At 43.8% G+C, this 26410-nt stretch overlaps 1 protein-coding gene across 1 annotated transcript in view; it reads right to left on the bottom strand.

Annotated features, from left to right (window-relative positions):
- Positions 1-263: 263 nt before the first annotated feature.
- Positions 264-26410, bottom strand: part of LOC139398589 (focal adhesion kinase 1-like) — a gene marked incomplete at its 5' end in the record, with an annotated part of 40220 nt that continues 14073 nt past the window's right edge. Inside the window, 10 exon segments of the mRNA XM_071144506.1 lie at positions 264-1091; positions 1323-1403; positions 3054-3209; positions 6936-7039; positions 7989-8028; positions 11719-11781; positions 17949-18080; positions 18509-18646; positions 19190-19276; positions 24647-24758. Coding sequence (XP_071000607.1) covers positions 873-1091; positions 1323-1403; positions 3054-3209; positions 6936-7039; positions 7989-8028; positions 11719-11781; positions 17949-18080; positions 18509-18646; positions 19190-19276; positions 24647-24758 — 1132 coding nt within the window.

The following is a 26410-nucleotide window of genomic DNA, read 5'->3' as shown; positions in this document are numbered from 1 at the left end:
GTCATTCATAACCACAGGAAAGCACTGTCACAGCTTTGGCTGTCATTCATAACCACAGGAAAGCACTGTCACAGCTTTATCTGTCATTCATAACCACAGGAAAGCACTGTCACAGCTTTGGCTGTCATTCATAACCACAGGAAAGCACTGTCACAGCTTTGGCTGTCATTCATAACCACAGGAAAGCACTGTCACAGCTTTGTCTTTTTGTCATCATTTTATTTCATCCTTTATTCTCTCCTATTTGACAAGACTGAGCCAAGACAAAATATATCCCAGTGTTTGTGATCCTCCATGAATCACTATTGAGCTTGTGACAAGTGTTAACAATGAAGCAGACATGTTAGACGTAGTGTGAGGAGCTCAGTGTTCTGTCTACTAAAGCAGAGAGGTTCCAGTTCAGTTGTGTTGTCCACATCATCCTCCATATGTCCTTTGGGGGGAGCAGTTTCTGAAGTGTGCCTCCTGATTCTTCTTCAGATGAAATCTGGGACTGTAGGAATTCACAGTTAGTCAGCCGACACAATCGGTGCAGCTTAAAATAAAATAACTCTTCAAAGATTCCAAGTCTATAAAAAGGAGTGGTGTGTTGGGGAGTGAGGGTCAGAGGTGGTCGCTAGTCTGCCTGGTGATGCACATGGAGTCCAGTCCATATGATGGTCCTGTAGAAGCAGTATCCCGTTCAAATTCCTTCACAGTGAAATCTTCCTCATTCCTCCCTTCCTTGAAGTAATCACTGATTAGACATGACAGAACAGGTGAACAAACCCAAGGCTGCCTTCACATGGCTTCCATCTGTCCAGACAGTCATTCAGACAGAAGCTTTGAGTTGAGTCAGTTCATCCCACACTCCACACCCTCCTCCCACAGCGCTAGTGAGGTGGCGGCCGGGCCTGGCCCAACATCCTGAGCCGGCTCTGGTCGATGACGTCTAGAAGGTTCTTGGCGTCTACGGCCAGGGCGTGGGCGGCCGTCAGCATCTGTTTCTTGTAGTCCTGCTGCAAGCTGGTCATGACGTACTGCTGGGCCAGCTTCATCTTGTTGTTCAGCTCCGCCAGGTCAGAGTTCAACATCTTCTGGGCCATCTCCACCTTTAAGATAAGATAGTACTTTATTAAAACAGAAATGTTCCATATATTATTATTATTATTATTATTATTATAATATATTGAAAGATAAAATAAAAATAGGTTCAGCGAAAGAACAGGGTGCACATATTCCAGTATTATATAACTAATTAAAACAAAATGTCCTGTATAAGAGGTTGCAGACGGGACTAACATAGTGCTGGATCAGAAGAGGCCCATGCCTGGTTAACGTACCTCTCTGTGTGTGCTAGCTGGAAGTAATGTGATTGTTTCATCCACTGTGGCCAGGAGTGTTCTCAGTGCCAGACCCACATCCTGAAACACAAATATACTCATATGAACCAATCCTAGAAATCTGTTCTTTCCCATGTAGCTTAGCTGGTAGAGCATGGCACTTGCAACGCCAATGTTGTGGGTTCGATTCCCACTGGGGACCCGTATGAAAATGTTTGCACTCACTACTGTACGTCTCTCTGGATAAGAGAGTCTGCTAAATGACTCACTACTGTAAGTCTCTCTGGATAAGAGAGTCTGCTAAATGACTCACTACTGTAAGTCTCTCTGGATAAGAGAGTCTGCTAAATGACTCTCTCTGGATAAGAGAGTCTGCTAAATTACTCACTACTGTAAGTCTCTCTGAGTCTGCTAAATAACTCACTACTGTAAGTCTCTCTGGATAAGAGAGTCTGCTAAATAACTCACTACTGTAAGTCTCTCTGGATAAGAGAGTCTGCTAAATGACTCACTACTGTAAGTCTCTCTGGATAAGATAGTCTGCTAAATGACTCACTACTGTAAGTCTCTCTGGATAAGAGAGTCTGCTAAATGACTCACTACTGTAAGTCTCTCTGGATAAGAGAGTCTGCTAAATGACTCACTACTGTAAGTCTCTCTGGATAAGAGAGTCTGCTAAATGACTCACTACTGTAAGTCTCTCTGGATAAGATAGTCTGCTAAATGACTCACTACTGTAAGTCTCTCTGGATAAGAGAGTAAGTCTCTCTGGATAAGAGAGTGCTAAATGACTCACTACTGTAAGTCTCTCTGGATAAGAGAGTCTGCTAAATGACTCACTACTGTAAGTCTCCCTGGATAAGAGAGTCTGCTAAATGACTCACTACTGTAAGTCTCTCTGGATAAGAGAGTCTGCTAAATGTCTGTAAGTCTAAATGACTCACTACTGTAAGTCTCTCTGGATAAGAGAGTCTGCTAAATGACTCACTACTGTAAGTCTCTCTGGATAAGAGAGTCTGCTAAATGACTCACTACTGTAAGTCTCTCTGGATAAGAGAGTCTGCTAAATGACTCACTACTGTAAGTCTCTCTGGATAAGAGAGTCTGCTAAATGACTCACTACTGTAAGTCTCTCTGGATAAGAGAGTCTGCTAAATGACTCACTACTGTAAGTCTCTCTGGAGTCTGCTAAATGACTCACTACTGTAAGTCTCTCTGGATAAGAGTAAATGACTCACTACTGTAAGTCTCTCTGGATAAGAGAGTCTGCTAAATGACTCACTACTGTAAGTCTCTCTGGATAAGAGAGTATGCTAAATAACTCACTACTGTAAGTCTCTCTGGATAAGAGAGTCTGCTAAATGACTCACTACTGTAAGTCTCTCTGGATAAGAGAGTCTGCTAAATGACTCACTACTGTAAGTCTCTCTGGATAAGAGAGTCTGCTAAATGACTCACTACTGTAAGTCTCTCTGGATAAGAGAGTCTGCTAAATGACTCACTACTGTAAGTTTCTCTGGATAAGAGAGTCTGTTAAATGACTCACTACTGTAAGTCTCTCTGGATAAGAGAGTCTGCTAAATGACTCACTACTGTAAGTCTCTCTGGATAAGAGAGTCTGCTGAAGGTCAAATGGATAAAACACTTCCAAAAAGAACGAAACGTAAACGTTTTGCTACAATGAACCCTGGTGATTGAATGTGGAGACGATGAACACTGTGTCTCTCCTACCTTGACCATTGGCACGTATTCCTCGGGAGGCGCAGGCTGAATTTTACTGGACATCTCTATGACAGCCTTCACCAGTCCTGTGACGTTCTCATAGACCTTGTCATTAGAGCGGTCCAGGTTGGCAGTGGGGGGTGGACTGATCTCCTGAGGCTGGAGCTGAATGAAGGAGAAAAATACACTGTGAGCAGAGATGGAGAAATAACAGCGGGTAAGATGATTCATATAATGTTCAACCTTGCATTTCTTGACTCTCACCAATAGATGGCAGTATATATCACCAGTCAGTCAACACCACAGTCATTCATGGTAGTAAATCACAATGACAAAACACCCAAGGAATTTGAAATGTTTGTAGAGACTGTCACCAGGGGCTAAATCAAGTCAAACATATCCTTGAAATTGTACATTGGGTCTAGAGAGGGTTAGAGGTTATGTTAGGAAGATGTCAGCATCTGGAATAAACAATACTTTCTATAGTGGAGTTATTTGGAATTCAGCATTATTCCTAAATCATGTCAAAAGTGTGAAAAGTGCCCAGATCCCATTTAGGAAGAAGTCAATGTGTTATGTTTAGGATTCAGAGGGTTGTTTGAAACAATGTCGTAGACAAACACATTATTATGGCCACACAAACACAGATCTGAACATACACAAGCACTACATGGCCCACTATAAGACCGCTACATGGCCCGCTATAAGACCGCTACATGGCCCACTATAAGACCTCTACATGGCCCACTATAAGACCTCTACATGGCCCACTATAAGACCTCTACATGGCCCACTATAAGACCTCTACATGGCCCACTATAAGACCGCTACATGGCCCACTATAAGACCGCTACATGGCCCACTATAAGACCTCTACATGGCCCACTATAAGACCTCTACATGGCCCACTATAAGACCTCTACATGGCCCACTATAAGACCTCTACATGGCCCACTATAAGACCGCTACATGGCCCACTATAAGACCACTACATGGCCCACTATAAGACCCACTTTATCGATGGTAAAGAGGTGTTGTGTCAGTATGGTGAATGGAAGAAATGCATTAGGATGAGAAGGCTAAAGTGGTTCAGTGAACAGACAACAGGTGAATGAACCCTGTCTGAGTCCCAAATGGCACCCTATTTCTTATATACTATACTTCTGACCAGGGCCCTCTGGTCTAAAGTAGTACACTATATAGGGAATGGGGTGCCATTTGTAAAGCGCCCCAGATCAGATGATGCATTAGAAGTTGACTGTTACCAGAGATACAGATGGACTCCATTGTCCCACCCCACTACACAACCCAACCCATAGCCTGCTTTTCAGCATCAAATTACAACTGATTGACAACTCTGTGAGAAGTTAGGTCTAAAGACACACACACACACACACACACACACACACACACACACACACACACACACACACACACACACACACACACACACACACACACACACACACACACACACACACACACACACACCACACACACACACACACACACACACACACACACACGTATGAACGTACACACACACATTCACAGTGTTCTCTTACCCGCCAGGGCTAAGTTCAACAACAGTAAGGCAGAGGCAAGAGGGACAGAAGAGGGAGAAGATATTAATGCAACAAGCATTAACAGTACACGCAACAACACCAGAGAGCAAAGTGTCATACAAATAAATACGGTTTTGGAGAGGTTGGTTGAGTAAATACTGAAATATCTACAGAGGTGGTGACTCAAATGTTGTGGTCATGAAACTTTGTCTGTGTTTATACAGGCAGCCCAATTCTGAAAATGTACCTAATTATTGGCAAAGGATCTGATCTGATTGGTCAAAAGACCAATTACTGGCAAAATATCAGAATTGTGCTGCCTGTGTAAATGTAGTCTTTGTGTTTTATTTGACACATGTTTATCTTATGCATGAATCCCACTGATTCCCTCATCAGAACAGGGAACAGGTTGCCATGCTAGTACAGTACTGAGTACATAGTAGTATAGGGTCACAAATGACATCCTATTTCCTATATAGTGCAAAACGTTTTACCACTAGGGCCTATGGGGCTCTGGTCAAAAGCAGTGTACTATATAGGGAATAGGAAACCATTTGTGATGCGTCATATCATAGCCCAGTCTGACCATCTCAGTTCCAGTCATGATGGGCTGATAATGTCCATGTCAGTGTTTACATGTTGGCTTCTTTCTCAGGAACAAGGAACCACATTAGCTAGACTATTCCTCTTGTTAAATCATTTTCCACGCTGATGGTAAGGCGGCAGTGTAATGGAAAGAGTGTGTTCCTTCCCAGGGTACATTGAAGGCCTGACTGCCTGGTCGATCGTGTGGTATTTATGAGCGTGTTTGGGGAAGGAGGAGAGAGGGGGTGAACTACAGCTGGGACTGCTTTAGCTGAGGCTTAGGGTGCACCCCAAAAGGCCCCCTATTTAGTGCACTGCTTTTGACCAGGGCCCATAGGACTCTGGTCAAAAGTACTGTAGTGCACTATATAGGGAATAGTGTGCCATTTGTGACGCAGCCTAATGACACCAAGGCAGTGGTAGCAGAGCAGAGCTAACAGTTTGGATAACTTCGGGAAGGTAACGCTCCTGGATGTTCTATGCTGACACAGAGAAACTCAAGCGGACTGTTGCCATAGTAACCATCACTGGGGAAAATAGTGACATCTCCGGTGTTTTGGGTGTCATAGAAAAGGGGAAGTCTGTGTAGTTGAAATACAGTGGTAGTCGTTGTGATCTGGCCAACATGGTAAAGTCATGTAGGAATGTTCTAACAGAAATAAGGACAGTTAGTCATGTTTTAGAAGCATTGTCATGAACTTCTCAGTTTAAAGATAGAATCCTTAATTGCAACATCCATTCTTGCACGTATAAATGAATTAAACACTGAATGTACAAAACATTAAGGACACCTGCTCTTTCCATGACAGACTGACCAGGTGAAAAACTATGATCCCTTATTGATGTCACTTGTTAAATCCACTTCATCAGTGTAAATTAAGGGGAGGAGACGGGTTAAAAAAGGATTTTTAAGACTTGAGACAATTGAGACATGGGTATGGTAGTAGGAGCCAGGTGCACCGGTTTGTTTCAAGAACTGCAACACTGCTGGGTTTTTCACACTCAACAGTTTCCCCTGTGTATCAAGAATCGTCCACCACCCAAAGGACATCCAGCCAACTTGACAACTGTGCGAAGCATTGGAGTCAACATGGGCCAGCATCCCTGAGGAACGCTTTCAACACCTTGTAGAGTCCATGCCCATACAAATTGAGGCTGTTCTGAGGGCAAAAGGGAGGGGGTGCAACTCAATATTAGGAAGGTGTTCCTAATGTTTTGTCCACTCAGTGTATATACTCATTGATATTTGAAGAATATAACTTGTAAATGCCTCAGGAGCTTAGTTCAACTGTCGTACCTCAGCAGAACCCAACATATGAACTTGTTTTACTCTGATGTTTGTAAACAAAGTAAATGTAAACAAACACTGTTTAGCCTCAAAACATGGTTACAACTATCATGTTGATATCATGGATGGCCAGTCCTTGCATCCACAGCTCTGTCTATGAATTTGAACGTGGTTACATTTCTCCAGGTCCATCCCTCAGCTTTTACCAAAACAGAGGTGGGGTGACCCACTTCGTTATCATTTCAATCTAGCTTTAAAATGATGGATGAACACTTTGTTTTGGAGTGCACATGCAAAAGTAGAATACCAACACAATAACTACAAATAAATTGAAACAACTTTGAGACATGTAAATCTGTGGGCTTAAATTGAGCGATAAAGCCAAATCACTGGATTGTTGTGGAATGCGTGTAAAGTTTGATTGGTAGAATAAACATGTGAGCATCAGCTTACCTTCACTCCCTCATTGTAGCTGTCCACGGGGTTCAGGCTGGCCAGACTACCCAGGTGACTGGGGGCTCCAGGACGGGGGGGTTTCTTTGGTGGATCTGCATGTTCTGTGGAGGCAAAGGACCCATCAGATACTGGAGTACAAAAGAATCAACAGATACCTAAACTACAACATATAGTACAATATATGTATGTTATGTGGAGGTAAAGGACCCATCAGATACTGGAGTACAAAAGAATCAACAGATACCTAAACTACAACATATAGTACAATATATGCATGTTATGTGGAGGCAAAGGACTATCATCAGTTACATAAGGAATACATCCAACACATGACTATATGGAAGATGCACAGAAATTGTAGCATTTCTTATCAAACTCTCACAGATTCAACGATATTCCTATCAAATATCTATTATTATGGCAACAGAAACTAACACAGGCCTAGCAGAAATAGCCAAATTGTCAGCCTGTCAACATAGTTTAGCAGTTAAAATGGTTGAGGAATGTGCTAGAACAGTTGAGGGAGTCAGAGTTAGAGTCTGAATCAGTCAGAGTTAGAGCCAGTCAGAGTCAGAGCCAGTCAGAGTCAGAGCCAGTCAGAGTCAGAGCCAGTCAGAGTCAGAGCCAGTCAGAGTTAGAGTCAGTCAGAGTTAGAGTCAGAGCCAGTCAGAGGCAGAGCCAGTCAGAGTCAGAGCCAGTCAGAGTCAGAGTTAGCCAGTCAGAGCCAGTCAGAGTCAGAGCCAGTCAGAGTCAGAGCCAGTCAGAGTTAGAGCCAGTCAGAGTCAGAGCCAGTCAGAGTCAGAGCCAGTCAGAGTCAGAGCCAGTCAGAGTCAGAGCCAGTCAGAGTCAGAGCCAGTCAGAGTTAGAGCCAGTCAGAGTCAGAGCCAGTCAGAGTCAGAGTCGGTGTCAGAGTCGGTGTCGTTGTCAGAGCCAGTCAGAGTTAGTCAGAGTCGGTGTCAGAGCTCGTCAGAGTTAGAGTCAGAGAACCAGGGGAACAGTGAAAACAATAAGTGTAAGGTAAACTTGTAATTACATTGGCTGAGACATTACCTGGTTTGCCTATGGGTTGGTATATGTGCTGGTTTCCTGTCTGCACAAACAAACACAAACAAGCAGTTGAAATAAACGAGCAGGATTTATTCCACAACAGTGTTTTCCCACAACATCCCAGTGAGCAGTCTCTCTGGTGTCATCTGTGTTGTTGTGGTCTCCCCACCAACACTCAAAATACTCCTGCTGCTTGGATACACAGACCTAACCGGACCACAGCCAACCACCGCGGCGTTCCACAGTAAAAACACATCTCTGCTTTACTGTGATAGCCCAAAACAAACTGTAGAACAGACCATATGCAGTATTCCCTGTTTACATTTAAGTCAATAAAACACTTGCTGATTGAAGTTTACAGAATAGCCTAGAGGTTATTGAGAGTTGTATTCAATATTTTAGTGCATTAACTCAACATGCTGAACGGCTATCCATCAGTCCTTGGCTTCATCCTCTGCCAGGCTATAATTATTATCAGGGAGACAGATTCTGACAGTTATCTCGCCATGAAGCAAGATTTTGGTTTTGCAAATTGCCCAGTAAAATAGAGTGGATTGCATGAGAGCTGCTGCATTAATGTGGACGGTGTTTTAAACTAAGAGTGGGTTTGGTTCGGGGCTATACCCTTCTTATGGTCCATGCAGCTCAGAACACAGCTCTCCATACAGCTCAATGTAATGATACTGAGCAATGACAGGGAACAAATGAAATGGTTCTACATTCTATGTCCTAATAGTTCTATGTTCTAAGAGTTCTACATTCTAATAGTTCTACATTCTATGTTCTCATAGTTCTACATTCTAATAGTTCTACATTCTATGTCCTAATAGTTCTACATTCTGTCCTAATAGTTCTACATTCTATGTCCTAAAAGTTCTACATTCTATGTCCTAATAGTTCTACGTTCTATGTCCTAATAGTTCTAACAGTTCTACATTCTATGTTCTAATAGTTATACGTTCTATGTTCAAACAGTTCTACATTCTATGTTCTAATAGTTCTACATTCTATGTTCTAATAGTTCTACATTCTATGTTCTAATAGTTCTACATTCTATGTTCTAATAGTTCTACATTCTATGTTCAAACAGTTCTACATTCTATATTCTGATAGAATATATAATGTAGAACTATACATGAGAACAGATGGATATTCCTTCATATCAGTCAGTGTTCCTTTATTCTCCTTTTAAGCCCAGTAAACATGTTGGTATCCTAACGTGAATTCAAAGAGCAAAGGCTAAATCTTCAACCATTCTTAAAAAAATGTAATTATCAATATATATTTACAATTGTTGGTCCCAAGATGATCTGTAAGAATCTGTTAACCCCTTGACTTTCCTTTTTCCAGTTGAAGGTAATTCCCCAGAGTGCTAAAACAAACACATACAACTTGCTTATGGAATGCCTATGCAGTAAGCATGTCCAGTGCATTCAGAAAGTATTCAGACCCCTTGACTTTTTACACATTTTGGAAAAACAAGGTTTTTATCACAATGACATAAGTATTCAGACCCTTTACTCAGTACATTGTTGAAGCACCATTGGCAGTGATTACCGCCTCGAGCCTTCTTGGGTATGAAGCTAGACGTTTCTCCCATTCTTCTCTGCAGATCCTCTCAAGCTCTGTCAGGTTGGATGGGGAGCGTTGCTGCACAGCTATTTTCAGGTCTCTCCAGAGATGTTCGATCGGGTTCAATTCTGGGCTCTGGCTGGGCAACTCAAAGACAATCAGAGAATGCCACTCTTGAGTTGTCTTGGCTGTGTACGGATGGTCGTTGTCCTGTTGGAAGGTGAACCTTCACCCCAGTCTGAGGTCCTGAGTGCTCTGGAGTAGGTTTTCATCAAGGATCTCTCTGTACTTTTCTCCGTTCATCTTTCCCTTGATCCTGACTAGTCTCCCAGTCCCTGCTGCTAAAAAACATCTCCACAGCATGATGCAGCCACCACCCTGTTTCACCATAGGGATGATGCCAGGTTTCCTCCAGATGTGACATTTGGCATTCAGGCCAAAGAGTTCAATCTTGGTTTCATTAGTCCAGAGAATCTTGTTTCTCATGGTCTGAGAGTCCTTTAGGTATCTTTTGGCAAACTCCAAGCATGCTGTCATGTGCCTTTTACTGAGGAGTGGCTTCTGGAAGGTTCTCTGGAAGGTTCTCCCAATTTCACACAGGAACTCTGGAGCTCTGTCAGAGTGACCATCAGGATCTTGATCACCTCCCTGACCAAAGTCCTTCTTCCCCGATTGCTCAGTTTGGCTGGGCGGCCAGCTCTAGGAAGAGTCTTGGTGGTTCCTAACTTCATTTAAGAATGATGGAGGCCACTGTGTTCTTGGTGCCCTTCAATGCTGCAGATATTATTTGGTACCCTTCCCCAGATCTGTTCCTTGACACAATTCTATCTCGGAGCTCTTCAGACAATTCCTTTGACTTCACGGCTTAGTTTTTGCTCTGACATGCACTGTCAACTGTAGGACCGTATATAGACAGGTGTGTGCCTTTCCAAATCATGTCCAATCAATTGAATTTAATTTACCACAGCTGGACAACAATCACGTTGTAGAAACATCTCCAAGGATGATCAATGGAAACAGGACGCACCTGAGCGCAATTTTGAGTTTCTTAGCTAAGGGTCTGAATACTTATGTAAATAAGGTATTTCAGTTTTCTATTTTTAATACATTTGAAAAAACTTCAAAAAACCTGTTTACGCTTTGTCATTATGGGGTATTGTGTGTAGATTGATGGGAATTTGTATTTATTTCTGTCACGCCCTGACCTTAGTTTTCTTAGTTTTCTTTATTATTTTGGTTAGGTCAGGGTGTGACGAGGGTGATATATGTGTTTTTGTCCTGTTTTTGTATGTTTATGGGCTTGTTTCTAGTCTAGGTGTTGTTATGTCTATGGTTGCCTAGATTGGTTCTCAATCAGAAGCAGCTGTTTATCGTTGTCTCTGATTGGGGACCATATTTAGGTAGCCATATTCCTTGGGTATTTGGTGGGTTATTGTCTATGTCTAGTTGTCTGTGTCAGCACCAGTGTTTATAGCTTCACGTTTGTTTTGTTGTTTTGTTAGTTTGTTTAAGTGCTCTTCCTTTAATAAAGAGGACTGTATTCTCATCACGCTGCGCCTTGGTCTCCTCGTTACAACGAACGGGACCATTTAATACATGTTGGAATAAGGTTGTAACGTAACTAAATGTGGAAAAACAGAAGGGGTCTGAACACTTTCCGAATGCACTGTCTCTATTATGCATTTATATGTAGAAGCTGTCTGAGCCAAAGTCATGTTTTAAAAACTGATAGCATCTATCTGTCTGGGGTCTCTGTTGCTATTTTACCACAAAACCATTCAGTAAGGAAAACATGTATGCCTGCTAATATACTGCACTACAGCGTAAATACAGAAATACTGGTTTGATTGACTTGAGCCTCTACAGTTACTACACAGGCTGTCTGGGAGTGTTCTCTCCCACTGTACGACTGACATACTGTAATACTCACTGACTCACTGTATAACTCACACACAACCCCAGGCTAGGAGTGGTACAACAAGAACAGACAACAGAGAGACATTGACGGGAACCCCCCACCCCAGACAAAATCTCTTTAACTTCTTTTGAGTGAAAGCCCAAGGCATTTTGTTTTGCATATTTGTGAGAGAGGTAAAGAGAACAGGAGATAGCGTTGACTGTTATTCCATCCAGGGGAACCAAGTAAAAAGAGGAGACTTACTGGGCCGTGGAGGATGCCGTCGTCCCGGTCAATGCTGCCTCTGGAATTCCTTGAATCCGGCTTCTGGTTGTGACCGAGAGAGACACAGCAGGTTAAATGAATGATCGAACAAACAAACAAATGCTCAGACTGATTTCAACGTGGAAAACAATCATGATAATGGACATTACTTTGCTATAACAGTGGTATGACATCTGATGCACTGATATTAAAATCAGTCAGATCAAATCAAAATTAATATACAATATCATGACAAATACAAATCACTGCTACGTAAACACAGGACAAAATGGTAGCGAGAGGCATTCTCCACTTGATCCTTGGAGTGGTCATTATTATTTGTGTGTGTGTTGTATTGTAATATAGGGTTTCAGCTAATGTAAGCTAGCTAGTCTTTGACGTGACTCTCTGTTGCTGAGGTAAATGCGCTGCTCATCCAACTTGCAGAAGGATCGAGACCCAACAACTGCGCATGCAAAAAACCCTTACATCGCTCATACCGTTTTCCACAAGCAAAGTCGACATTAGATTGCAGCTAAAACCACATCTTCTGAGCGACTTTATCTAATGCGCTGTAACGCGCCTACAGTTGTTTTAAATGGTTTTCCTGTGCACTTGTCGCTGTTATTTCTTGATGAGCATCAATTCTAGTATGATAATATTTTTTTCTAGTATATTAATATTTTTTCTAGTATGCTAATATATTTTAACATCTACAGTAGTCGGCACATTCAATGATTTATCTTTCTAGCACTTCAACACAGAAGGAACAGTTGTACACAGCTTAGAATCCCGCAGCGCAGCAAATGTACTCCTGCTGCTGCTCTGCCCGTGAACTTATTAAAACTTCAGTCTCACGCCAGCTGCCTGCCAAACTATTCTTATTCCTCTCTCCTTCCCTAATGCTGTACCAGTTTTCCCAGGAAGGACTTGAAAACCTGCATCCTTTGGACTGCTGTTCTCTGCTGGGTGTTTCAGTGCCTGGGAGGAGAACATGGAGCTGCTAGGAATTCCATCAACAGGATGAGAGAGGTTCCCCACGTTTACTCCTGTTTACACGGCTTGGCTCACTGACTGACTGGCTCACTGACTGACTGACTGGCTCGCTGACTTACTGACTGACTGGCTCGCTGACTGACTTACACAAAGTGAACATGCAGCCAGATAGCGGTCTTTCTCTGTTCGCCTGCCTCTCTCTCTTCCTCCTTCTTTGTTTCTCTCTCTCTATCCCTCGCTGTCTCTATCTCTCCACCTCTGTCTCTTTCTCCCTCCCTATCTCTCTCCCCTGGTCCTCTCCTTCCTTTCTTCTAGTAGTCCCTCCCCTTGTATGAAATAAGAGTCTACGGGTCTAAACTACATACAACCTACTCAGCTTTCCAGCAAAGAACATTTGCCTTCACCAACTGTGGGTCAAAATAAGTTTACCATACTTGACGGTGCATGGAGGGACAAACCTATCATTATCTAGGAATTTGCTTTAGCCACACCTGGGCATGCACACGCACACACACACACAATACAAAACTTTGAGAACACACAAAAGTTGACAGCTTTGCCAAAGGTCTGAAAAACACAAGACAATGGTTTTTGTTTCCCCCTTTCTTCTCTGAAAACGTCTTTGTCCGTTGAATGTAAAAAATTATCCAAGAAGTGAACTGAGGCGCTCTGGGACACATCTCAGAGATAATGATATGGTACTACTAAAATAACTGAGGGGTATGAAGCCAGTGCAAAACATAATGTACGACATCTGTGCACAGTTAACACAGGGCTTTCCAAGGAATGATGAAGTACATTTGTGTCAGACATTACAGTTGTAAGTAAACACCCTGAAAACAGAACATGAAGGGGCAGGTCTGTTATCTCCTGCATCACCATCAGAAGGGTTACAGGAGGCAGGTCTGTTATCTCCTGCATCACCATCAGAGCGGTTACAGGAGGCAGGTCTGTTATCTCCTGCATCACCATCAGAGGGGTTACAGGAGGCAGGTCTGTACAACGATTATGTGTGTGTGTGTGGGATGTGTGTGGTATAGGTGTGGTTTGTGTGTGTGTGTGGTATGTGTGTATGTATATATATAGTGTGTGTGTGTGCTTGTATATGTGTGTGGTATGTGTGTGTGTGGTATGTGTGTATGTATATAGTGTGTGTGTGTGTGTGTGTGTGTGTGTGGTATGTGTGTATGCATATATAGTGTGTCTGTGTGTGGGGTATGTGTGTGTGTGTGGTTTGTGTGTATGTATATATATAGTGTGTGTGTGCTTGTATATGTGTGTGGTATACCACAGATCTATGATATACCACAGATCTATTATATACCACGCATATACCACACATCCATTATATACCACAGATCTATTATATACCACAGATCTATTATATACCACGCATATACCACACATCCATTATATACCACAGATCCATTATATACCACACATCCATGATATACCACACATCCATTATATACCACACATATACCACACATCCATTATATACCACACATCCATTATATACCACAGATCCATTATATACCACACATCCATGATATACCACACATCCATTATATACCACACATACATTATATACCACACATCCATTATATACCACACATCCATTATATACCACGCATCCATTATATACCACACATCCATTATATACCACACATCCATTATATACCACACATCCATTATATACCACAGATCCACTATATACCACACATCCATTATATACCACGCATCCATTATATACCACACATCCATTATATACCACGCATATACCACATATCCATTATATACCACACATCCATTATATACCACACATCCATTATATACCACACATCCATTATATACCACACATCCATTATATACCACGCATCCATTATATACCACACATCCATTATATACCACACATCCATTATATACCACGCATCCATTATATACCACGCATATACCACACATCCATTATATACCACGCATATACCACACATCCATTATATACCACACATCCATTATATACCACACATCCATTATATACCACAGATCCATTATATACCACACATCCATTATATACCACACATCCATTATATACCACACATCCATTACATACCACACATCCATTATATACCACACATCCATTATATACCACGCATCCATTATATACCACAGATCCATTATATACCACACATCCATTATATACCACACATCCATTATATACCACACATCCATTATATACCACGCATATACCACACATCCATTATATACACATCCATTATATACCACACATCCATTATATACCACACATCCATTATATATATATAGTGTGTATGTGTGTGGTTTGTGTGTATGTATATATATATAGTGTGTGTGTGTGTGTGGTTTGTGTGTATGTATATACAGTGGGGGAAAAAAATATTTAGTCAGCTACCAATTGTGCAAGTTCTCCCACTTAAAAAGATGAGAGAGGCCTGTACACTTAAACTATGACAGACAAAATGTCTTTTATACTGATAACAAGTTCAAACAGGTGCCATTAATACAGGTAACGAGTGGAGGACGCATCCATTATATACCACGCATATACCACACATCCATTATATACCACGCATATACCACACATCCATTATATACCACACATCCATTATATACCACAGATCCATTATATACCACACATCCATTATATACCACACATCCATTATATACCACACATCCATTATATACCACACATCCATTACATACCACACATCCATTATATACCACACATCCATTATATACCACACATCCATTATTTACCACGCATACATTATATACCACACATCCATTATATACCACACATCCATTATATACCACACATCCATTATATACCACACATCCATTATATACCACACATATACCACACATCCATTATATACCACACATCCATTATATACCACACATCCATTATATACCACACATCCATTATATACCACACATCCATTATATACCACGCATCCATTATATACCACAGATCCATTATATACCACACATCCATTATATACCACACATCCATTATATACCACACATCCATTATATACCACACATCCATTATATACCACGCATATACCACACATCCATTATATACCACACATCCATTATATACCACACATCCATTATATACCACACATCCATTATATACCACGCATATACCACACATCCATTATATACCACAGATCCATTATATACCACATATCCATTATATACCACATATCCATTATATACCACATATCCATTATATACCACACATCCATTATATACCACGCATCCATTATGTACCACACCTCCATTATATACCAGAGATCCATTATATACCACACATCCATTATATACTACACATCCATTATATACCACACATCCATTATATACCACACATCCATTATATACCACACATCCATTATATACCACGCATATACCACACATCCATTATATACCACACATCCATTATATACCACACATCCATTATATACCACAGATCCATTATATACCACACATCCATTATATACCACACATCCATTATATACCTCACATCCATTATATACCACACATCCATTATATATATATAGTGTGTATGTGTGTGGTTTGTGTGTATGTATATATATAGTGTGTGTGTGTGTGTGTGTGTGGTTTGTGTGTATGTATATACAGTGGGGGAAAAAAATATTTAGTCAGCTACCAATTGTGCAAGTTCTCCCACTTAAAAATATGAGAGAGGCCTGTACACTTAAACTATGACAGACAAAATTAGAACAAAAATCCAGAAAATCACATTGTAGTATTTTTAATGAATTTATTTGCAAATGATGGTGGAAAATAAGTATTTGGTCAATAACAAAAGTTTCTCAATACTTTGTTATATACCCTTTGTTGGCAATGACAGAGGTCAAACGTTTTCTGTAAGTCTTCACAAGGTTTTCACACACTGTTGCTGGTATTTTGGCCCATTCCTCCATGCAGATCTCCTCTAGAGCAGTGATGTTTTGGGGCTGTTGCTGGGCAACACAGACTTTCAACTCCCTCCAAAGATTTTCTATGGGGTTGAGATCTGGAGACTGGCTAGGCCACTCCAGGACCTTGAAATGCTTCTTACGAAGCCACTCCTTCGTTGCCCGGGGCGGTGTGTTTGGGATCATTGTCATGCTGAAAGACCCAGCCACTTTTCATCTTCAATGCCCTTGCTGATGGAAGGAGGTTTTCACTCAAAATCTCACGATACATGGCCCCATTCATTCTTTCCTTTACACGGATCAGTCGTCCTGGTCCCTTTGCAGAAAAACAGCCCCAAAGCATGATGTTTCCACTCCCATGCTTCACAGTCGGTATGGTGTTCTTTGGATGCAACTCAGCATTCTTTGTCCTCCAAACACGACGAGTTGAGTTTTTACCAAAAAGTTATATTTTGGTTTCATCTGACCATATGTCATTCTCCCAATCTTCTTCTGGATCATCCAAATGCTCTCTAGCAAACTTCAGACGGGCCTGGACATGTACTGGCTTAATTTGAGTCCCTGGCAGCGTAGTGTGTTACTGATGGTAGGCTTTGTTACTTTGGTCCCAGCTCTCTGCAGGTCATTCACTAGGTCCCCCCGTGTGGTTCTGGGATTTTTGCTCACCGTTCTTGTGATCGGTTTGACCCCACGGGGTGAGATCTTGCGTGGAGCCCCAGATCGAGGGAGATCATCAGTGGTCTTGTATGTCTTCCATTTCCTAATAATTGCTCCCACAGTTGATTTCTTCAAACCAAGCTGCTTACCTATTGCAGATTCAGTCTTCCCAACCTGGTGCAGGTCTACAATTTTGTTTCTGGTGTCCTTTGACAGCTCTTTGGTCTTGGCCATAGTGGAGTTTGGAGTGTGACTGTTTGAAGTTGTGGACAGGTGTCTTTTATACTGATAACAAGTTCAAACAGGTGCCATTAATACAGGTAACGAGTGGAGGACAGAGGAGCCTCTTAAATAAGAAGTTACAGGTCTGTGAGAGCCAGAAATCTTGCTTGTTTGTAGGTGACCAAATACTTATTTTCCACCATAATTTGCTAATAAATTCATTAAAAATCCTACAATGTGATTTTCTGTATACTTTTTTGCCCCACTGTATAGTGTGTGTGTGTGCTTGTATATGTGTGTGGTATGTGTGTATGTATATGTATAGTGTGTGTGTGGTTTGTGTGTATATACAGTATAGTGTGTGTGTGTTATTACCAGGAAGCGTTCCTCATGCTCCAGCCACCGCTGGTCCTCCTCCATCTGCTGCTGTTGCATCATCAGCTGTTCCTCCATCAGGAGGGGGGGCAGAACCTGACCCATCACCTGCATGTCCAGAGACCCCCTGTCCTGAGACAGACAGACACACAGAGAGAAAGACAGACAGACACAGAGAGAGAGAGAGAGAGAGAGAGAGAGAGAGAGAGAGAGACAGAGAGACAGACAGACAGACAGACAGACAGACACAGAGAGAGAGAGAGAGAGAGAGAAAGAAAGAAAGAAAGAAAGAGAGAGAGAAAGACAGAGACAGAGAGAGACAGACACACAGAGAGAGAGAGAGAGAGACAGAGAGCGAGAGAGAAAGATATAAAAATTGAGAGAGAAAGAAAGAGAGAAAGAAAGAGAGAAAAATAGAGAAAAAGAGAGATTGAGAGAGAGAGAAAGATAGAGAGAGAGAATCAGTGTATTGTCCCTCACCAACCTAAATCGCTACTACAGTACCATCTTGTTATTGGGAGCACCAGGTGTACAACACTGGTCCATCCCCGGATCCTTACCTCCATGTTGGGGGACCACATGGGGAGGTCCTGCTGTCGGTGGTGGTTCCAGGTGTCATGGGGATCGTGGGAAGCCTGGGGAGGGTACATCCCACTGGTGATGGAAGGCATGCCGTGGGGGCCTGGGTATCCTGCCATCTGGGAAGGACAGGGGCCTTTGAATTAGTAATGTATCTACTTAGATCAGGAACGACCAATATCCCAACTACAAAAACAGAATCCCATGACATCTAGGGAAAGGCCTGTTATAACTACTGTATAAACACAGGGTACTGTCTCATGTCTCTCTGTCAGTGTGTTGTAGTAGCTAGGCTACCTGCTAGTGGTTATGCTGTTATAACTACTTTATAACACAATGTACCAGCTCTCCTTGATCTACCTGCTAGTGGTTATGCTGTTATAACTACTTTATAACACAATGTACCAGCTCTCCTTGCTCTACCTGCTAGTGGTTATGCTGTTATAACACATTTAACATTTACGTTTGAGTCATTTAGCAGACACTCTTATCCAGAGCGACTTACAGGAGCAATTAGGGTTAAGTGCCTTGCTCAACGGTACATCGACAGATTTTTCACCTAGTCGGCTCGGGATTCAAACCAGTAACATTTCGGTTACTGGTCCAACGCTCTTAACCGCTAGGCTACCTGCCCCCCTGTGTACCAGCTCTCCTTGCTCTACCTGGTAGTGGGTGGGCTGCCCCAGGTGCTGTGGGCTGGGGTAGAACCCCTCACTGGAGCGTGGGCTGGGGTACCCTGGTCTGCTGGGCTATAGAGAGAGAGACAGAGAGCTCTGTTAAATACATGCTGCTGTTTCATCTCCATAGCTAGGTCTGGGTTAGATAGAGCTAGGGGCACACACACACACACACACACACACACACACACACACACACACACACACACACACACACACACACACACACACACACACACACACACACACACACACACACACACACACACACACACACACACACCCCACACACGCACACACGCACGCACACACGCACACACGCACACACGCACACACACTACAGATGCAATGTGTGTGGACAGTGTTAGAGCTGTCCAGAAGGGAAACAGAGAAAGGCTATGAAACAAGCAGGCGGTTAGTTCAACATTCACAAAATAGTTATATGAGAGTTCTGGTGTTGGACTTAGTAGAGTTGATGGTTATTTTTGGTGCGGGATGGGGGGGTGGGGGGGGGATGAGGGTAGAATAATCATCTCCAATTCAGGGTGACATGTTGATAGGCAGGCAGGCAACAATCTCCTCCTCCACTGAGCATTGCACTCAGACTTTCCTTATATTTAATCACAGCGAGACATCTACCTTACAGACCTTTTCACAGTAAGCTTCTCGAGGCCAAACCTCCCGATTAGCAAAAGACAGTGAACGAAACAGAACAGTTACAACATGTGACAACATGGTGGAAATTAAACAGGAAATGATGTGCAAGTTACAGAGTTCAGATACTCATTTAGAATACGTACAATAGAAACATTCTACATGGTTGTACACAACGTTGGGATGGCTAAGATGACGACAACGGAAGCATCAACCAACCGTGTTGAAAAAGGACCAATGAGAGCAGCATGTTTTCATGGTAGAATAACAGTAGATTGCATCATCCAAAGATCTGGTGGGAGGAGACGTCACCCTGCTGTACAGTACTGCATACTGCATCCCAAATGGAACCCTGTTCCCTAACATAGTGCCCTTCTTTCCTCCAGAGGCCTATGGGCCCAGGTCAAAAGTAGTGCACTACATAGGGGAAATGGGTTGCCATTTGGGACAACGATTACACAAGCATCCTACACAGGCTCTGAAAGTGAGTGACAACCTGAGGACATTTCCATAGCATTTCCCCCTCAAGGCCAAGGCACATTGTGTTAGTATGTGTTAAGACAACATGCCGCTTTCCAAACAGCTTTAGTGTCACAATATTCAACAAAGAAAAGCACTAAATCTACCATGGACCAAAACAGGATTTATTTATAAATGGAAGTTCATGTGGCTCTAGTGTGTGTGCCGTCATATTCAGTGTAAGTATTTAGCCCACAGCTTTGAACAAATCCACAATAATCATCTAACTAGATTTGAAGGCATGTTGTGTCTCTTGTCAAAGTGAAATAGCACTATAATGGATCACTGTTGCATCCTAACAGGAGCCCTATGAGAAACAGCCAGTGATTTGTCTACATAACTTGACACTGAAATCCCTGGATTGGAGCTGGACAGTGTCCAGCCCTGCTGTGTGTCTTTCAGAGAGACACCACTAGACTGGAGTATGTCAAAACATTTACAGCTCTGATCTATTTAATGCTGTGGCCCTCTGTGCTGTCCCACCAACATGTATGGATCTGTGGACTGCATGGGTCAGCTGCTGCTTTTGGGGTGGCTGCAGCCTGTCAGTGTGGAGGTGGGGGTAGAGGACCTGACAACCGCAGGGGGCATGGAGGGTGTAGTACTAGCTGTGGTGGGGAAGGGGGTGCTCGCCAAAGCACAGGGAGGGCTGAGAGCCAAAGCACAGGGAGGGCTGAGAGTCAAAGCACAGGGAGGGCTGAGAGCCAAAGCACAGGGAGGGCTGAGAGCCAAAGCACAGGGAGGGCTGAAAGCCAAAGCACAGGGAGGGCTGAGAGCCAAAGCACAGGGAGGGCTGAAAGCCAAAGCACAGGGAGGGCTGAAAGCCAAAGCACAGGGAGGGCTGAGCCAAAGCACAGGGAGGGCTGAGAGCCAAAGCACAGGGAGGGCTGAGAGTCAAAGCACAGTGAGGGCTGAGAGCCAAAGCACAGGGAGGGCTGAGAGCCAAAGCACAGGGAGGGCTGAGAGTCAAAGCACAGGGAGGGCTGAAAGCCAAAGCACAGGGAGGGCTGAGAGTCAAAGCACAGGGAGGGCTGAAAGCCAAAGCACAGGGAGGGCTGAGAGCCAAAGCACAGGGAGGGCTGAGAGCCAAAGCACAGGGAGGGCTGAGAGTCAAAGCACAGGGAGGGCTGAAAGCCAAAGCACAGGGAGGGCTGAAAGCCAAAGCACAGGGAGGGCTGAAAGCCAAAGCACAGGGAGGGCTGAGAGTCAAAGCACAGGGAGGGCTGAAAGCCAAAGCACAGGGAGGGATGAGAGCCAAAGCACAGGGAGGGCTGAAAGCCAAAGCACAGGGAGGGCTGAAAGCCAAAGCACAGGGAGGGCTGAAAGCCAAAGCACAGGGAGGGCTGAAAGCCAAAGCACAGGGAGGGCTGAGAGCCAAAGCGTTGAGGTATAGGCGCCGACAGACATTCCAGACTAAAGCTTTGCAGCAAGGACGGCTGACGGCTGACGGGGGGGGGGGGGGGGGGTGTTGCAGACAGTACAGGACACACACAATGTGTATAGCATGATGATGATGACACAGACAGACGGACAGACAGACAGACAGACAGACAGACGGGAGGGACCAGACAGACGGGAGGGACCAGACAGACAGGGAAGAAGGAGGGAGAGAAGGGACCAGACAGACAGGGAGATGTGGTCAGACACACAGACAGAGCACAACAAGCACATTGAGACATGATGGAACATTGCTGAAGACAAAGCCAGCTAGGTGATAAACTGTAAGCAGGGAGCTGGTAGAGGAACTAATGGGGGAGGAGACCAGGGTCGTCAGTGGGGCGGAGAGCAGGGTCGTCAGTGTGGGAAGAGAGCAGGGTAGTCAGTGTGGGAGAACAGCAAGGTAGTCAATAAGGGGGGGACAGTGTAGTCACATAAAATAGTCTCTTGATAAAATAGTCCCCTGAAAAATAGTCCCTTGATAAAATAGTCTCTTGATAAAATAATTCCCATCAATAGTCATCACACAGTATTAGAAGAGAAATGGTGGTTATAAACTCAGCAAAAAAAGAAACGTCCCTTTTTCAGGACCCTGTATTTCAAAGATAATTTGTAAAAATCCAAATAACTTCACAGATCTTCATTGTAAAGGGTTTAAACACTATTTCCCATGCTTGTTCAATGAACCATAAACAATTAATGAACATGCACCTGTGGAACGGTAGTTAACACACTAACAGCTTACAGACGGTAGGCAATTAAGGTCACAGTTATGAAAACTTGGGACACTAAAGAGGCCTTTCTACTGACTCTGAAAAACACCAAAAGAAAGATGCTGCAAGGAGGCATGAGGACTGCAGATGTGGCCAGGGCAATAAATTGCAGTGCTACAGGGAGACAGGATGGACAGCTGATCGTCTTCGCAGTGGCAGACCACGTGTAACAACACCTGCACAGGATCGGTACATCCGAACATCACACCTGCGGGACAGGTACAGGATGGCAACAACAACTGCTCAATTTATACCAGGAACGCAAAATCCCTCCATCAGTGCTCAGACTGTCCTCAATAGGCTGATGTTGTAAGGCAGGCAACAACGTCGCCTATGGGCACAAACCCACCGTCACTGGACCAGACAGGACTGGCTTAAAAAGTGCTCTTCACTGACGAGTCGCGGTTTTGTCTCACCAGGGGCGATGGTCGGATTCTGGTTTTACCGTCGAAGGAATGAGCGTTACACCGAGGCCTGTACTCTGAAGCGGGATCGATTTGGAGGTGGAGGGTCCGTTGTGGTCTGGGGCGGTGTGTCACAGCATCATCGGACTGAGCTTCCTCATGTGGTACCCTTCCTGCAGGCTCATCCTGACATGACCCTCCAGCATGACAATGCCACCAGCCATACTATACTGCTCATTCTGTGCGTGATTTCCTGCAAGACAGGACTGTCAGTGTTCTGCCATGGCCAGCAAAGAGCCCGGATCTCAATCCCATTGAGCACGTCTGAGACCTGTTGGATCGGAGGGTGAGGGCTAGGGCCATTCCCCCCAGAATTGTCCGGGAACTTGCAGGTGCCTTGGTGGAAGAGTGGGGTAACATCTCACAGCAAGAACTGGCAAATCTGGTGCAGTCCATGAGGAGAAGATGCAGTGCAGTACTTAATGCAGCTGGTGGCCACACCAGATACTGACTGTTACTTTTGACCCCCTCTTTGTTCAGGGACACATTTCTGTTAGTCACATGTCTGTGGAACTTGTTCAGTTTATGTCTCAGTTATTGAATCTTGCTTTGTTCATACAAATATTTACGGACGTTAAGTTTGCTGAAAATAAACGCAGTTGACAGTGAGAAGGCGTTTCTTTTTTTGCTGGGTTGATAAGGTGGCTGTACACAGAGTTGTTCAGTCACAGCAGCCAGCAGTGTTTGTCCATGGTGGAGACTAGTTCCTGAGAATAGGACCATGAGTTAACAATAGATAAGGCTTTAGATAAGGCGAACAGCTGCAGCAGAGAGAAAACTGGGAACAGAAATGACATGAGTATATCAGATAGAAAATGAAAGCTCTCTAAATAACAATAGAGGATGGAAGAGGTGAAGCTACGAAGAACGTTTCCCTCAGAATAATGTCTAACGGACAGACAGTCTGACCAACAGAACTGAAATTGTGGCTCCAAGCATGTAGACTTCACCTGACTCCATGTGTAATTCCTGAGGGAGTCACTGACTAAAGCCTCGAGCTTGACTGTACTGTACTTTTCAGATGTCATACCATGAAAACTCCTCTTGTAATGGGAGCAGCCAACTGACAGACTGACTGCCAAGATAGGTGTTGATGATAACGTCTGTGACCTCCTCGTGGCCAAGGCATAAAGTTGCTGTGTGTGTGTGTATGTGTCTATTAATGTGCTTATGTGTGTATGTGTGTGTGTCTATTAATGTGCTTCTGTGTGTGTGTGTGTGTGTGTGTGTGTCTATTAATGTGCTATGTGTGTGTGTGCGTGTGTGTGTCTATTAATGTGCTTCTGTGTGTGTGTGTCTATTAATGTGCTATGTGTGTGTGTCTATTAATGTGCTTCTGTGTGTGTGTGTCTATTAATGTGCTTATGTTTGTATGTGTGTGTGTGTGTGTCTATTAATGTGCTTCTGTGTGTGTGTGTCTATTAATGTGCTATGTGTGTGTGCGTGCGTGTGTGTGTGTGTGTGTCTATTAATGTACTTCTGTGTGTGTGTGTGTGTGTGTATAAAAGTGTGCATGTGACTCTATCTGTGTGTGTGTGTGTGTGTGTGTGTGTGTGTGTGTGTGTGTGTGTGTGTGTGTGTGTGCAAGCTCTTACTTTAGGCGGCGCCTCGTCGGACCCCCCTGAGTCCCAGGACACGGAGACCTGACGTCTCATCTCCATACGTGTCCTCTCCTTCTGCTGGAGCTTCTCCTCCTCCAATATCTGACTGCAGAGAGACAGAACAAACCACTGTCACTGTGTGTGTGTGTGTGTGTGTGTGTGTGTGTGTGTGTGTGTGTGTGTGTGTGTGTGTGTGTTACTATCAGACTTCAGGAGTCAGGAACATAACTATAGTTTAGTTCAGTTTAGCATCTCCTCAGACCTAAAGCTGTGGTGCTGTGGCTTTGAGAGGGGAGAGACGAGGATGAGAGATACGCTGGATAAACACTGTAGAGGTTATTGTACTGTACTGCTACTGTACAAGGTGACAGGCTTCCCCACTAGAATTCAGGGATGGTTGCAGCGTAGCTACAGCCACAAGGTCCATGTCCTTCACTGTTAAGTCCTGCTACGATGGTTTTGTTTACAGAGCTGTCCTGTTAGCTGACAGGGTGGGTTTCACACAGCTGAGTACTACAACAACCTTCCCCTGTAACCAGCTACATCCTCTTGCCCTGAGCTACAGTACATAGGATGCATACCAAATGGCTCCCTATTTCCTATATAGTGCACTACTTTTAACCAGAGCTCTATGGGCCTTGTTTAAAGTAGTGCACTATAAAGGGAATAGGGAGCCATTTGAGAGTCAGACAATATGGTACACACACAGGACCTTAAGGAATACAGAGTAGGGAAAGCAGACAGCGGTCCCCCTCCACCCAGGCTGGATCTGCTACAGTGATGTTATGCCTCTGGTCCACAGCACATGGAAACCCATTGGACATGCACTAAAAGAGGGGAAACTCAAACACATGAACCAGCGTCCCTCCCCTGTAACGAGTTTCGTCTTCATACGAAGGAGAGTCGGACCAAAATGCAGCGTGTGGTTTACGATCCATGTTTATTAATAATACGAAACACGAATCTCCAATACAATACTACAAAACAAAAACGTAAAGAACGTAACGAAAACCTAAACAGCCTATCTGGTGAAAAACACATAGACAGGAACAATCACCCACAAACACACAGTGAAACCCAGGCTACCTAAATATGGTTCCCAATCAGAGACAATGACGAACACCTGCCTCTGACTGAGAACCATATCAGGCTGAACATAGAAATAGACAAACCAGACATGAAACATAGAATACCCACTCAGATCACACCCTGACCAATCAAAACATAGAAAATACAAAGTAAACTATGGTCAGGGCGTGACAGTACCCCCCCCCCAAGGTGCGGACTCCGGCCGCAAAACCTGAACCTATAGGGGAGGGTCTGGGTGGGCATCTGTCCGCGGTGGCGGCTCTGGCGCTGGACGTGGACCCCACTCCATGACAGTTTTAATCCCCCTCCTAAACGTCCCTAAATAGGTTACCCACCACAATGATAACATGGGACAGAGGGACAGCTCGGGACAGAGGTAACTCGGGACAGATGGGTAGCTCAGCACTGAGAGGAAGCTCAGCACTGAGAAGAAGCTCAGCACTGAGAGGAAGCCCAGGCAGGTAGTAGAAACTACCAGAACCTGGCTGGCTGGCGGTTTCAGCAGATCCTGGTCGACTAGCAGATCTGGAAGAGTCTGGACGACTGGCAGATCTGGAAGAGTCTGGTCGACTGGCAGATCTGGAAGAGTCTGGTCGACTGGCAGATCTGGAAGAGTCTGGTCGACTGGCAGATCTGGAAGAGTCTGGTCGACTGGCAGATCTGGAAGAG

Source organism: Oncorhynchus clarkii, unplaced genomic scaffold, assembly GCF_045791955.1.
Source record: "Oncorhynchus clarkii lewisi isolate Uvic-CL-2024 unplaced genomic scaffold, UVic_Ocla_1.0 unplaced_contig_11757_pilon_pilon, whole genome shotgun sequence".
Classification (NCBI taxonomy): Eukaryota; Metazoa; Chordata; class Actinopteri; order Salmoniformes; family Salmonidae; genus Oncorhynchus; species Oncorhynchus clarkii.
The sequence above is the reverse complement of the archived record's forward strand: the minus strand, read 5'-3'. Positions and strand labels throughout refer to the sequence as shown.